Here is a 14,616-nt window from a genome sequence, read left to right as displayed (position 1 = left end):
TGAAACCCTTTCAAGGGCTCTAAATGGGACCATCGTTTAAATCATGTTTTAAGACTTTAAACTATTGATTGAGACCTTAAACTCATTAGGAAAACGTTTACTGAGATAATAAATCAAGTGAGAAGTAGTAGTCTATTTTCCCATAGACTTCAATACAATCAGACTCTTTTTACAACCAGTGGAGTCGACCCCTGATGGTCAGTAGATAGATGCAGGTTTAAGGCACTTTTCAGACCCAGAGCCCACGTCCAGTTTTATACAGTCTACTGTTCTAATTCGAGGACTGAAGGACAGACACCTCAACCAGAATTAATGTTGTAATTCACGTCACACTGAGCTCCCACACAGCGAAGGTCTGACTCATTTAATCTGCACATACGTGTGTTGGGATCATTGGGGTCAGCGGGGTCAGTCCAGAGGGCACAGTTCAAAGAAGCACATACTGGTAACTGACCTCATTGCTCTACATTTCAGGATTAAGCACTGTCTCCAGTTTTCATCACATCAGTGCAATGATATGATGGATGTTCCTCCCTGAACATGAACTAATCCATATCGAGATGCTGTATTACCGCATAGATGATGGATTAGGTTCCATGTGTGTTGTCTTAATCGAATATGTCTGACTGGATGGATCCCTCCATCGTGATGTGGGCACCTCCAGAGCGTCGGCCTATTCCTGGCTGCTGGCATCAGCTCACGCTCTGGGGCCGCGGAGCTCGGACCACAGAAATAGGCCACGTACGGATAATGGAGCAGCAGGAAGTAGGCCAGGCCGGCACACTTCCATAATGATTACTGAGCGGAGATCCATCACAACAAAATGGTATGTGTCTGCGTTAAGCTGGTAAGAGAGCAGTTTGAACTGTCAGCAGGCAAGATGAAGTATATCACTGGAGTGTGATTTTACTGCGGTTCCATAACAACACATTCGGCAGACGGATGTGTTACTTAATCAGCTTAAGACTTCATTTTCTACCACAGTGAGAAGAACTTGGATATTTCATGAAAGAGATGTCTCTGCTTTGAAAACGCAGGACATCACAACCTACACCCATCAACATCTGGATCTGTTCACACCACACCCACATAGCCCTGATAAAGCAGAGTTTTTGACTGTTAAACTCTTAATTAATAATATTTACTGTGGCCTATTTCCTCAATAATATTTAATATTATAGAAAATACTTAAAGGTCCCATATTTGACACTTTTTCTTTGTTTTATTTGAAGTGTTGATCTCCATAATAAGATATATTTGTGGTTTAAGAACCAAAAACCATCTCAGTGTAGTTTTACATCTCCTCTCTCAGGCTTCTCTCTGGAGCTCTAGTAACAACAGGTCAGTCAGCCAATCAGAAGAGAGGATCTGAGTCTCTCTTCTGATTGGCTGACTGTTTTCTGAGTGATCCAATAAAAATATGTCAGATTTCAGGTAAACACTCAGAGAAACCAAATCCTGCAAGGTTGGATGGTGGGTCCGGGTGGGCAGGGCTTGGGGCATGGCTGAGACTGGTGACTGCTTTGTTGTGACATCACAAAGTTCCAGGAGTCCTGACGGCTGGTTTTAAGGCTCAGTTTCTGAATACAGGCTGTGTGCATTCCTCTGTGGACTGAGGCTTTGATACTTTCACAGTATTAATATAGAACCTAGACCTGCTTTATAATCACAAACACATGGACATCTACCTTTATACAATATGGGACGTTTAAGATCTTTTAATTGGTGGAAAAATATACTAAGGCAGCTGAATAAAAGCAACCTGAAATGTTAAAATGTGAAATTATATTGCTGTGTAAAATGTTGAAATCAAACTATCAATATAAACTCATAAAAGACAGCTCTAAAAACTACATCCACATAATACATTACACACCTATTTCCATAGTACTCATAAGTAAACTGAACTTCAACATACAGTATTGTCATTGCACATCTGCTATTCTTCACCTGTCCACTAGTCACCACTGTAGTTTCCCCTTTACCACAATCTGTTCGTGACCATGTCTCAGTTAATCCTTCAGTTAGGACAAAAAAAGACAGAGACTCAAAGTAAAACCACTGTTTTGTTGACTTTTATTCATATATATATATATATATATTTATATACTCATGTGTTTGACTGCCACTGTTAAAAAGTGTGACTCATCACATTATCACCTGTAAGCATAAATAATAACTTTTTTTTCTCTCTTGAAACCTGGTTAATAAACCAACTGAAAACAGTTATGGGTCATTTTCAGCACCATTGAATAGTACATTCTCTATATTGCATCAGAATATAAAAATATACAGATATAGTGTTTTTTTTTCTTCTTTAAAACATTCTTTCCGTGTTGTTCAATGGCATGAAACAAGAGAGGAAGAAAAGACCTCATACTGACGATGAGGATTGTTACCGTTATTATCGTCTATTTAATTAATCCTTAGCAGATCCGCGCTGGACGGTCCATTCATCCATTCACAGCACTTTTAAAACATCAGTAGCAGCCACACGTGGGAGAAACAAAATTAAATAAAACACAAGTTAGAGGGTCGTCCTCTGAAACATGTAACGCTCACAGTGCCACTGGCCTCCCAACCACTACGAGAAAGAAAGAGAGTGAAGAAGATGCTAACAGAGACATGGGAGTGTTGTGGTGCAGTGGAAGGGAGAGCCATGAAAACCAAGCAGGCCGTGGGCTGTAAGCTCTTCATAACCGTGACCAGTTCTGTTACAGTCGCACTCTAAGCAGTTTATTCACAGTCCAAAGTGGTGGTGATGATCATGATTCTCATGGTGCTGGGGTAATAACCACTCAACCCCCCCCACCCCCCCCACCCCCCCAAAAAAAACATAAAAACATAAACATAAATTCAAAGCAGAAAAAAAAAGTCAAAAAATGCAACAAGTCAGTTTTAATGGTTTGAGGCAAACGAGAAGATCGAGACTTGAAGAGAAAGAAGCGAAGGCGCAGTCAGGAGAGTTCGGTTTGCAGTGCATAGAGAGGGACTTCTGAGATGGAGACAGATTCACCGGCTGGTCGGTCAGACGGGATTATTGCCCTGTGTCAGCCTGGCACACTTACACACACAAACACGCGCACACACATGGTAAACACACACCTCCACCCAGAATGAGCTAGACATGAGCGTAAAGACAGAGAGAGAAAGGGAGCAGGGCAGGTTGAGCAGGTTCCTGTGGTTTCCAGAGTGTTCTCCTCTCTAGCTCTCTCTACTTAGAGAAGCAGCCTCCAGGCTGGTAGAGGTGTGTGCCTTCGTGTGTGTGTGTGTGTGTGTGTGTGTGTGTGTGATATATGTCCAAATATAAGTCCAAAACAGGCCTAGCTCCACCAACACTCTCATCTTCCATCCATCTGTCCGTCCGTCCGTCAGTCAGAGCGGTGCTGCGGCCCGTCGTCCTCCAGGAGGCTTCACATCCGCGAGGAGGAAGCCAGCTCGTAGAACAAGACGTAGGCGTCACTGCTGCGCACTTGGCTGGAGGACATTGGCGTTACTCTGAAACAGAAAGAGAGGGGAGGTAGGTCACATGGTGAGAGAGTGACTATCCAAGCCACGTATAAAAACTACAGGCTACTTCTGACCCTGATGGGAGTCACTGATGTCGTATATTTGTTATTTTCACAGTGATATCAGTTTGGACACTTGTACAACACAGATGTATTTTTAAATCCATACATGCTAATTCTGTATAAATGCTACATACTAATCTGTTTTAGCAGTTAGCACACAAAAATAAACATACTTAAACATTCTGTATTAACAGGAACTGTGACTTTAAAGAATCACTGTCAGCAAAAAGTGTCATCAACACCACAATGTCATTTTTTTTTCCTCAGCTGTGAGGAGTTCCTAACAGCTGCCTTTGTGCAAGGCATTGTGGGAGAATAGTGCTGTATAATTTATAACCTGGAAACGAGCACTTTTTAACCAACACAATTCCAATGAAAAATGTTTTAGAAGTATTTATGAGTGTACAGCTGATCCAACCCCAGAGCCAGAAAGTGAAGATGAAATTTAAATTCACTCTGCATTAATCAAGTGTACAGTTTTAAAATAGTTGTGCAGCTTGTGTGTTATTTCATGATGTAAACTACAGGAACAAACTCTGATGTCTTGATCGGTTGAGCGCTCAAACCCACCTGGAGTCATTAAAGGTGTACCATTCTCCCGAGCTGGGGTTGCGACAGTAAGCTGTGTAGTGACCGCCCATCGTGGTGCCTGAGTGGTTGGACACTGCATACAGGTTGTACACTGCATTTACTGCAACAGAACACAAACACAAACAAACTTTATTTTATGAAAACATGAATCTCTGAGGTATTATACATTTAAACGGAAGCAGTGACATTGTAATATTTATAATAATTAATAAAATAATTATAAATAATAATAAATAAACCTGTTATTTTATTCTTGTTAGGATGGTGAAAAACAACTTTTAAAGCAAAGTGAATGGGATGTGGACCACACTGCATTTATCTAAAAATACTTATAAATCATGTTCATTACAAACAGACCTGTATCTTAAAATCTACTCACTGCTGTTTTCGGAGGCAAACTCCCGCAGGTCGAGATCCTTCATGGGGAAATTAACAAAGGTGGACAGTTTGCTGGTTCTTCGTGCCTCAGAGAAGCGTTTCAGGTCTGGACAGGAGGGGGAGTCAAGGACCAACTGCTCTGTAGCTTTCAATACATTAAGACAACATTTTGTTGGACTACATACAAGGTTTCTCACTGGGAGTCGTCAAAATATCCTCAGTCACTGAAGCTTTAAAATTAGACATCAGTCAACAATTAATTCGACAAAGAAGTTACAAGCTCAGATAATCATTTGGTCATTTGATTATTTTCATTTCTTTATCATGTGACGTCAGAGCTACCCTTCAATAACTGCTTTTACGAGTGAGTCATTTCCATTCTGTATGGAAGCTAATGTGAACTGACTCTTTGTATGATTGTATTTCCTCTGACTGCTCATTTATAATCCAATAGAAAATAATGCACAGTACTTATGCTCTGGCAAATCTCATAGTAATGCTTGAACTACAGTAAATCCATAAACCACACACACACTTTCCCTCTGACACTAACACACTCTCCCAGCTGTGGTCTTGCTGCAGATGCATCAATGAACCCATCAGCATCAGACACTGCTGTCCAGAGGAAAGGATACGCAGCACTAAGATCTTGGGGAACTTCTGTATTGTGAACTTCTTTGTGCATCTCCTGCGGGCTTTACACCTGTAGCAGGTCTGTAGAGGAAACACAGAGACGGGTCAGTCACTGTTCACAAGGGGCTGGTTTCAGTCCAGCAGCAGGGTGCAGGACCTCTATGATCAAATGATTTCTATGGAGTAAAACATTCATGCTAAATGCTATGCTAAATGTCCTACGTGTGTATTCTTCTAAACAAACAGAAGCGTAAACTGACTTCAGGAAGGACCCCCCCCTCCAGCTGGTTCTCCTGCTGGATACCTACCGGCTTCTCGTCACCATCCAGGACGTCTTCTTTGGTGAAGAGTCGCATGCAGTCCATCAAGCTCACCTCACCGTGGCCCTTCTGGACACAAACATAGATGCATTGACATTAGCATGCACACAGGCACCACACACACACACACACACACACACACACACACACACACACACACACACACACACACGAAAAGCAAAGCACAAACAGAGACAGGGAGGAAACAGAAGCTCGTGTTAAGAGCTGTGAGAGAAAAGAAACAAACCACTGAAACACACAAACGGAAAGTCACAGTGTTGACATTTGTGTCTGTTGACCTTCTGGAACATGTTATGTAAAGGTGACCAACATCCACTTGTCTGTGTGTGTGTGTGTGTGTGTGTGTGTGTGTGTGTGTGCGTGTGTGTTTCCTAACCTTGGCGATAGGTAGAGAGAGATCCCAGAAGGGGTCAAAGACAGTGGAGCAGAAGCCACAGTGGCTGCAGGTCAGAGAACTCTTCAGCTGTCCTACGAACAGGTCTGCAGGAGCAGGAGACATGAGGTCAGATAAAAAGATGACAGATCACTGGATCAATTGACAGGCTGTGAAATATATGAAATAAATCAATCTCCTGATTGTGTTCTGTTTTTTTCTTCATGCTGAAAATCTTTACTTAGGCTGCCTGCAGCCTGTCAGGTCAAACTACACTTGAGTTTGATAAATAAAATAATTTCTTTCAAAGTCAAATGTTATTGCAGGAGTCTAAGTGTCCATTTCAGGGCAGGGTAAGAAAAAAAAGGTAGATTTTGAAGTGTGTTCTACTCACCGACCACCTTACTGTCTTCTCTCTCCAGGTATTTACTCCACATCTTCTTCCCTTTCTCTTCATCCCTGAACACGAACGGAGAGAAAACATTAAACTGTCTAGTTTTGATTATTAAAACAGTTCAGAGAGAGTGAGAGGATGACCTGAGAAGACATACTGTCCTGACACAGTAAATGGCCTGACACGGTGATGGATTATGGACCTGACCTACTTTATTCCAAACCTCTAGGAGACAGAATGTGGGATTAGTGGGTTATAAAGACACTTTTCAAAAACAAAGTCTCCCCTGAAACACATTTTCAAGCTGTAAATAAATATTTATTTCTCCACTGTTTTTAGTTTTCAGGCACAGTGGGCCTGTTTTGAGGGTAATGCTGAAATTTGCAGAGATTAACGCTGACCCTTAAACAAGCTGCTGTTAGATAACTGATAATTATCTCCAAGAAGAATTGGAGCATCAAGCTGATCTGGGCCCCAGAGACGCAACAACTCCACACAGGAGGTGAAACTGTCGCACACAGCCTAAAATGAAAGCTTAATGATGTGGCCCTGTTTACCTGATCAATACCAGTGCAGCGTATTTATATTCATGTAAAACTCCACAATATTCCAGGTCTAGCACACACAAATTTCCCTGTTTAGGACAAACCTGCATTCAGTTTGTTTCGGTCTTGTTTAGGTCTGGCTGCTGTTCAGCAAAGTGTCAGTGCAGGTACACACACACACACACACGCACACACACACACAGTCTGAGAGGCAGATTACTTACGGCAAATGGTCAAAGTCCTCCACTGTGCCTCTCGGCCTGACAGTGACCCTGTTGACCTCGTTGTGCAGTCCGTCCAGGAGGAAACGCAGGAACTCCTGAGCGTCCTGTTGGCTGCAGGACACACACACACACACACACAAACACACACTGAATTTATCAGCCACTATAACTGTATTCTGTCAGTTCTCAGGTAAAGGCAAAATTCAGAGTTCTTAAAAAATGTATAGAGAGTAGTAAAACTTACTTGTATCCCACAAATCTGGGAGCATATCTCTGGATCTGAGTTTTGAATTCAGATGGGCTCACTGCCTCACTGCTGGACGACGTCCACATGGTCTGTATCAGCTTGGCAAATTCTATCAACACAAACACTCGAGTAACTCACACGCTGAGATACAAAATGCACTTGGCTAATTCTCCAACTGTAACTAAGTGTTCAGGTTTTTTGGTGAACTGAAGGTGCCCCCTCAGTTTCCTATGTCTGCACATTTTCATTCAGAACCAAACACTTAAACGACCTATAAAATAAAACGTTCTCACTTTCAGACCTGCATAATAAGAACTAGTTTGCCTGTTTTCCTAACACGTGTTCTGAGAGATGCAAATTTAATCCAGGGATAAAGAGGGAATGAGTGTGTTCATTGTGAGCAGCTGTGAGGAGTGTTCAGTGTGGACTCTAGGGGGCCTGTGTAACACATCTCTCACCTTCCATGAGGGCTGTGTTGGTGCGGCTGTTGTTGTTAAGGTCTCTGCGGTGCGAGTTGTGCAGGCAGTAGTCTCGCAGGCTGTGTGTGTTGCTGAGACACTGCAGGATACTGTTCATGAAACACTGAGGAAAAACAACAACACAAACAGTTCAACTCCCTTACAGATAAAAAAACATTGAGTTCAATAAAAGACTGGCTTCACACTCAGAGTTAACTGTTGTGTATTTTGTTATTTTTGCAGAGTTATATCTTATCTGTCTTTAATGTGTTTGTCATATACATAATGAAATATGTCTATTTCCGCATTATTTACATTGTTGCATCCTTACAATCTATTTAAAACTATACTGGACCTGCTTGTTGCCCGGCTGGTTTGCACAGATTCCACACTGTAGCTGAGTGACACCCTGTAGTCATGCATGTCCACCTCAAGACTTTTGATTGATAAATCTTTAATACATTAACTTAAACCAGCGATTTTGGTCTATTTCACTACAATAAGCAGATGTGGAGATTCCTTCATACATCCAGACCAGGTTTTAAAGACTGTGATCTGCATCATGTGTCAGCTTTGCCTCTAAAACTTAAAAATACTCCTGACAGCTGACAGATTATATAACAGTCTGTCTTTTGGTTATAGACTATGTAGATCTGAAAATGATCAAATTCATTTTTCAAGACTTTCAAGCCACGGTGAAAGAACTTGTGGGTAATTACTGGGTTTGAAGAACTATTGCACAAATACACACATGTTGTCAAAGACTCCACTGTCTGTGTGTACACTGCTCCCGCCACATGTCCACGCGAGACACGTGCAGATTGGTAAGATCAAACCAGTCAGAGAGAGAACGAGTCCTCGCTGGTCCAGAGTTCAGAGCTCTCTGATTAGATGACACTACACACACACTGACAGCCTGCTGCCTGGCAGACACTCTGCTGGGAGGACCACCACTCTGGTGTGGACTCCACCAGGTACCGACAAACTGCTGTAACTGCGTTTAGGGACTTTAGTGTAAAGAATAAAACGTCGTTGTTGCAGAATGTGTGGTTCTGGACAGATGTGATTCTGTGTTGCTGTTGTACTCACAGTGTTTCCTAGGTTCTTCAGTCCCACCAGGCCTTGGGCACTCTTTGAATTCTGAAAGAGAAAGGACACGACATTCAGATGAAACTAATCCAATTTATGATTTTCTTACATGACACATAGAGTTATTTATTTAAATTCACCTAAGAATAAAGAAATCTTGTACCACACTTTCCCAACCATCATTTACAGAGAAAATGTTTATTCAGAGTCTGGTTTATACTCTGCGACCGTGTGAAAGGTAAATTAACATTGAATGGTCATTTCACATTCTATATAAAGCCTACAGCATGTTTTTAAAGGACTGTTGAATTATGATGTAGTGACTTTTATCTCCTGTTGTTTTACCCATATGTTAATGTGTATAAATAATATAACTTTTAGCCTCTGTTTGCTTGAATTAATTCATTGATTATTGTATATTTGAACTGGACATAAAAATCCAAACAGAATTCAAGATGATTTTTAAAGTCTTTTTTTTCTGGATATTTCTGTTGTAGTTTGAGATTTTCAACATTTCCCAAAATGCTGAACTGACAGAAATGATGGGAACTATTTCTGATTGTAGTATTTGCAGAATCTCCAACTTTAAAAACTTACTTCAAAATATTTGAAGTATATGAATAATGTAATATAATTATGATTACAGAAAACGGAAAACATGTTCTTCATCTTCTCTGCTTTATGGGCATGACAGTTTAAGAAAAAAAAATATTGGCAAGGCATCAAAATACAATTTCCAAAAATACTAAATACAAAATGCAACAAATGACAACATGATCGATGTACATGTATAAATTCATTCTATATCCACAGTCTATTATTTGTGTGTCACTGTCCCTCAGGTTGTGTGATGTGGATGAAACTTGTTTCACCTCTGTTCTAACACAGACACACACTCATCGCTGTGTTTCTGTTTTTGTGTGCAGTTTTCCACTGAATGACCCAGCGCTGTCTCGTACGTGGCCACCAGCTGTTTTCAGGCTGAGTTTGTACCTTCATAGTTTTTACCCCAGGAAGCTGGAGTGATACAGATGTGATCTGTCTACACTGCAGCTGAATGTGTGTGGAGTCTGTCTAGGAATGACACACACACACACACACACACACACACACCCACACACACACACACACACACACACACACACACACACACACACACACTGGGGGTTTTTCCTGGTGAGCATCATCTTCAGAGAGGAACTTGTTTTTGTTATCTCGCAGTCAGTTCCTCTCTTGGTAATCACTCCCAGATGGCAGAGATCTGATCAACAACAGCAGATAACATGGACTCACGGTGCCTTCAGGATTATCTACGCTGATGCTTTTACTGTTGCAAATTCTCTCTGTATGAGAAACACAACACAACACAATAGCTCTGCAAAATACAACAGATGGCAAAGAATATTATCACGCTTTCCAAATCTTAAAATGGTACAAAATGCTTTGCAGAACTTATGTCATCACTTGCCGTGGTTAACTTTCATTACATAAGTTGAGTGGTTATATAATTGAGTAGCTAGAGGAAGAAGAAACAAAGGAGATGGGGGTGGATAAGGAATGCACTTGTGCCCTCAACTAAGATGCAGAGGCAGCAAAGACAATTACGCTTTAGAAAACACAAGCTATGCCAAATTTTCTTTTCATATCACTCTACCTACTAAAGTCACTGAACCAAATTCAACCTGTCATCTTGAAAATATTTTTGACAATGGAGCAATAATTATGAATTTATGCTGTTGGAGTTACACTCACACTGATAAAAATGAGCTTTTCATTACTGATCAATGTGTCAGTCATTATTATATATGCTATAAAATGTCAAAAAAAAGTGAAAAATGCAGTCACAATTTTACAGGGAACCAGCAGATTTTTCAAACTGCTTGTCTGTCTGACAAACAGTCCACAGTGATGTAGAACAGAGAGCAGCCAAATTTCACACGTGGCCACTTCTAACCAGTAAATGTATGGCAATTTTCTTTCACTTAAAGCAGCTTTGATGTTTCTTTTTTCGTCCCCGCCAGCTCCTGAGGGAAATATCTGTCTCGTTACCTGCTAAATGCTCCACTAATTCACCAGCTAATTGTTAACTTCATCCCCTTTATCTCTCTGAGACTGAACCAAAACACTAAATTTGCATCCTGCAAACCAAAGCAATGACCCAACAGACACTGAAAGGCTCTGTAGGGCTGAGGAGGAGTGCAGAGTTAGATGACACTTCTTCTTGTTAATATAAAAATATTAATAGCGCAGCTTTAAAAGTTTGTCTGTGGTATAATCTTTCACTGTCGTTTCAGCTCTAAACAGACGCTTCAGTTGCTCTGCAGGTTCAGAGGAAGGACACTGAACGTGACAGCACAAATCAAAGCGAGCAGTCCTGTCCCGAGCTCTGCTGCTGGCCTTCTGGAGTTCACATGATTGGAAGCGTGTTCGCCTTTTCATCAGTAACGTGAGCCTGCAGCTTATCTTGTTATGAGTACTGATACAGGAAGGGCTTTTTACTATTATATAAATACACCTCTGCCATCTGTCTCTAATTCAGCAGAAAGAGAGCATCAGTACAGCAAAAAAAGTACAGTTTAATTATCTGTAGTTTATCTAATCCTCCTTCCTGTAAATTCCCCTGCAGTGAATGAAGTCCTTCCTTGGCCATGACCTCGTAACATAAACACACAAACTGACACTTCACAGCTTCATCTCAGCGATGACTCCATTATGACAGGATGCAGGACATTGAATTTTCTTTCATAACACACACACACACACGCATACACACACATACGCACGTACACACACTCTCTCTCTTCCCCAGCTGCTGGAATGTATATGTGTGACTTTGCTGCACTCTGCTGAGTAATGCCACTGCTGGGCCCAAAAATAGCATCTATGCTTTTAATAACACCTGCTTGTCCACTCGCTATTGGCTGATGCTTCGGCCGGCCAGGCAGACGTCATGGTGATGAAACAACGTCCCGGCCCTGTCTCCATAGCAACGCTATTCTTATATATTTTTGCGGAATGCAAACGGCAGAGGACATAGTGACATCACTGTGACGGCATGGAGAGATTGTGCGTGCGTGTGAGTGTGTGAGTCAGTGTGTGACAGAGTTGAGAGTGAGAGGAGCTGCCTGTGAATGACTTGGAGCAGATGTGACTTTAGACAGGGAATATTTTTAGACTGAAGCTGAAAACAGCCAATATTGTGTCCTGATATCCCCTAATTTGATCCCACAATAACTAAAGCTTGACTCACCGTTTCAATATTTTACTCTTGTTTAAGGGCAGCAATGAGGGCGTTGTGGGACACGACAGCTCTCCACTAAAAGCCACTGATGGCATTATTTTTGGTGAGTTAGCAGCTCCGTATGGCAGAGTGATGCAGCTTCTATTGCAGCTTTTAAAAACTGTTGAGGAAAATCTTCCACACCACAGCAGAGGAATGTCTCCACTCAGTTATTACACAAATGTGTGAGAAACAATAAAATGGTTCAATTTCCCAAAATAGCTAGTATATAAATGTACCAGTTTCTGTTATTTAACCCTACTACCTCCATTCATTTGACTGTGTACAATCCAAGGTTTTAAAGCAGTGTGTCAAACAGGATCCTGTGTGTGTGTGTGTGTGTGTGTGTGTGTGTGTGTGATGATCCATGAATCACTGGCTCAAGCTATGATCCCAGCCTGTAGCATGACGGTAATGACAGCTCACTCTGTTTTTCCACATGAGCAGTTAAAACCAGCACAGAGCAGCGAGTAGTGACAACGTGTGCAGACATTACTCCAAAAATTCAAGTAAGAAGTTTAACATTAAAACAAAACTGCTAGATGTTGAGTTAGGAGGCTGTATTTCAATCATGTGATGATTTAGAAACTTCTCACAATCTCTCTCTACTATCAGCAACCAGGATGTCTATGAATATAATATTTCCTGCCACAGTTTTGGCTTCCATAAATTTTCATATAAAAGTAATAATAATGTTTTCAGAACTTCACATTAAAGGTCTCCTGTAACCGGGAGGCTGCAAGACTTAATGTGAAAATCATGGAGGAAGTGCTGAGTTTCGTTACACACTCCTGTTTGCCAAAATTTAGCAATATTTCAATCAGAATCTGATGATACTTGTTATTTGGCAACTGTCAACCACATCTGATCAAACCACACCCACAAAGTCCTGACGAAGCAGATTGGCTGAGTTTTTTTTTCTCCAAATGTTACTTTAATTGTTGCTTATTCAGTCTAATATAAGTTATATAAGTTTTCAGGGGTTTTAACACAACACTAAAGGTTCAAAAAGGTCTTTCCCACACTGATTGTGTAACACTAAAAAAAAAACTAACTGAACTTGAACTTTTGACAGTAACAGCAGCAGCCTGTGACAATCAAATCGCCTCAGTGTTAAGTACCACCATAATGTTATTTTAACTAAGCATGACCGTTCACAACCCACCACCAATACTCTTAAGCTTTTCCGTGCAGCTGAGTACTTAGACCCCATGACTGAGGTATCACATGCTCCTGTGATACAGTCCCACCTTTTTTCTCGCCTGTTAGAACCCGACCACTTTCCCACTGTCTACATTACCAAACAAAAATCAAAATCAAAACATCATCCTATAAGATTTTTGTTGTAACCATGGTGACACTTTTAGCCAGGATATATCGACCCAAGGTAACTGACATTAGAGCGGAGCAGGGAGGCGGCTACTGATTAATTGAACCAGTTATTTAATCATATAACAATATAATAAGATGGTCTAATAATTAACTACCTCACTACTTTACAGAACACATTCATAAATCATCGTAAAAAAATCACAGGATGCCAGAAAAACGCTTCAATCACATGAGGGAACATACATCCACTGTTTCCAGTTGTTCCATGTGAGCAGACGGATACATACTGTACACAAAAGAGGCAGCCCAGGGGGATCATTTTGTATAAATGCTCCATTCATAAATGTCAGAAGAAGCTCAGGCAGCTAGCGAGCTACTTTTGAAACCCTACTCCTTCGAGACTAAAAAGCATCACGGACAGAGAGGCCACGTTAAAAAGCATTCCAGAGGGGCAGGTTGAACTGCTTCCCTAGAGCTGGGAATTAGAGACAACGGAAATGTCCCTTTGGCTTGTACCCAGCTTGGTGGAAGTAAAATCTGTCCATCCACTGTGCTCAGTTAATTCAAAGATGTAGGACTCCTGGCCTGAGGGATGGGGGGTGCTGCTGCTGGAGCAGAGGAAATGGGTCAGAGCAAGGTGAGGAGAAATAATCCCTGACTCTGGCTCTGCTCTCCGGATCTACTTAATAGGAAAACAGAGGAAAACAACAACAAACTAGAATAAGAAAAATTAAGATTTTAACTCTACAACTTTGCTCCTGGGACAAATCTTCATCTCACCACTTGATTAACTTTGTCCCGCAGCAGGGAGATTAAACTGTCTAACACGCACTCTGTGTTTACGTCAAGCATAATCTATGGAATCCAGTGTAACACATGCCTGACATTTTTTCATTTACAAAAAGCACAGGTTTAACTGACTGAAGGGTGTTCAGGACAACATTCTGAGGAAATAGCTGTGTGGTAATAATAAACTGAAGGTTAAAGACAACACTAATCAAGCCTGAATCATTTCTAAAAGCTACAGTGGCTCGTGAAATTAGAAGTATTGTGAATTTTGAGAAGCATTACATCTTCTTCCTGTTGGAGCTGAAGGGAACATTAGGCCTAACCTTTCAACAACAATCTACCTCAAACAACCTGCAGTGCTGCACACACC

At 41.2% G+C, this 14,616-nt stretch overlaps 1 protein-coding gene across 7 annotated transcripts in view; it reads right to left on the bottom strand.

Annotated features, from left to right (window-relative positions):
* Positions 1-2,059: 2,059 nt before the first annotated feature.
* usp2a (ubiquitin specific peptidase 2a) overlaps positions 2,060-14,616 on the bottom strand; it is a 43,193-nt gene continuing 30,636 nt past the window's right edge. For 5 of the 7 annotated variants that reach the window (XM_071471714.1, XM_071471713.1, XM_071471716.1 and 2 more), the window contains 11 exons: positions 8,846-8,896; positions 7,757-7,880; positions 7,296-7,407; positions 7,052-7,162; positions 6,283-6,347; positions 5,892-5,995; positions 5,483-5,563; positions 5,177-5,255; positions 4,543-4,647; positions 4,143-4,263; positions 2,060-3,498 (listed from right to left, as the gene is read on the bottom strand). In XM_071471714.1, the coding sequence (XP_071327815.1) occupies positions 3,414-3,498; positions 4,143-4,263; positions 4,543-4,647; positions 5,177-5,255; positions 5,483-5,563; positions 5,892-5,995; positions 6,283-6,347; positions 7,052-7,162; positions 7,296-7,407; positions 7,757-7,880; positions 8,846-8,896 (1,038 nt within the window). In that variant the 3' untranslated portion in view covers positions 2,060-3,413. The remainder of the gene's footprint in view (positions 3,499-4,142; positions 4,264-4,542; positions 4,648-5,176; positions 5,256-5,482; positions 5,564-5,891; positions 5,996-6,282; positions 6,348-7,051; positions 7,163-7,295; positions 7,408-7,756; positions 7,881-8,845; positions 8,897-14,616) is intronic. The other 2 variants (XM_071471717.1, XM_071471720.1) reach the window with 1 other exon arrangement.

The sequence above is a fragment of the Trachinotus anak genome, unplaced genomic scaffold (genome assembly GCF_046630095.1).
Source record: "Trachinotus anak isolate AG129_WGS33_773 ecotype Australia unplaced genomic scaffold, CSIRO_AGI_Tana_v1 ptg000034l, whole genome shotgun sequence".
Lineage (NCBI taxonomy): Eukaryota > Metazoa > Chordata > Actinopteri > Carangiformes > Carangidae > Trachinotus > Trachinotus anak.
The sequence above is the reverse complement of the archived record's forward strand: the minus strand, read 5'-3'. Positions and strand labels throughout refer to the sequence as shown.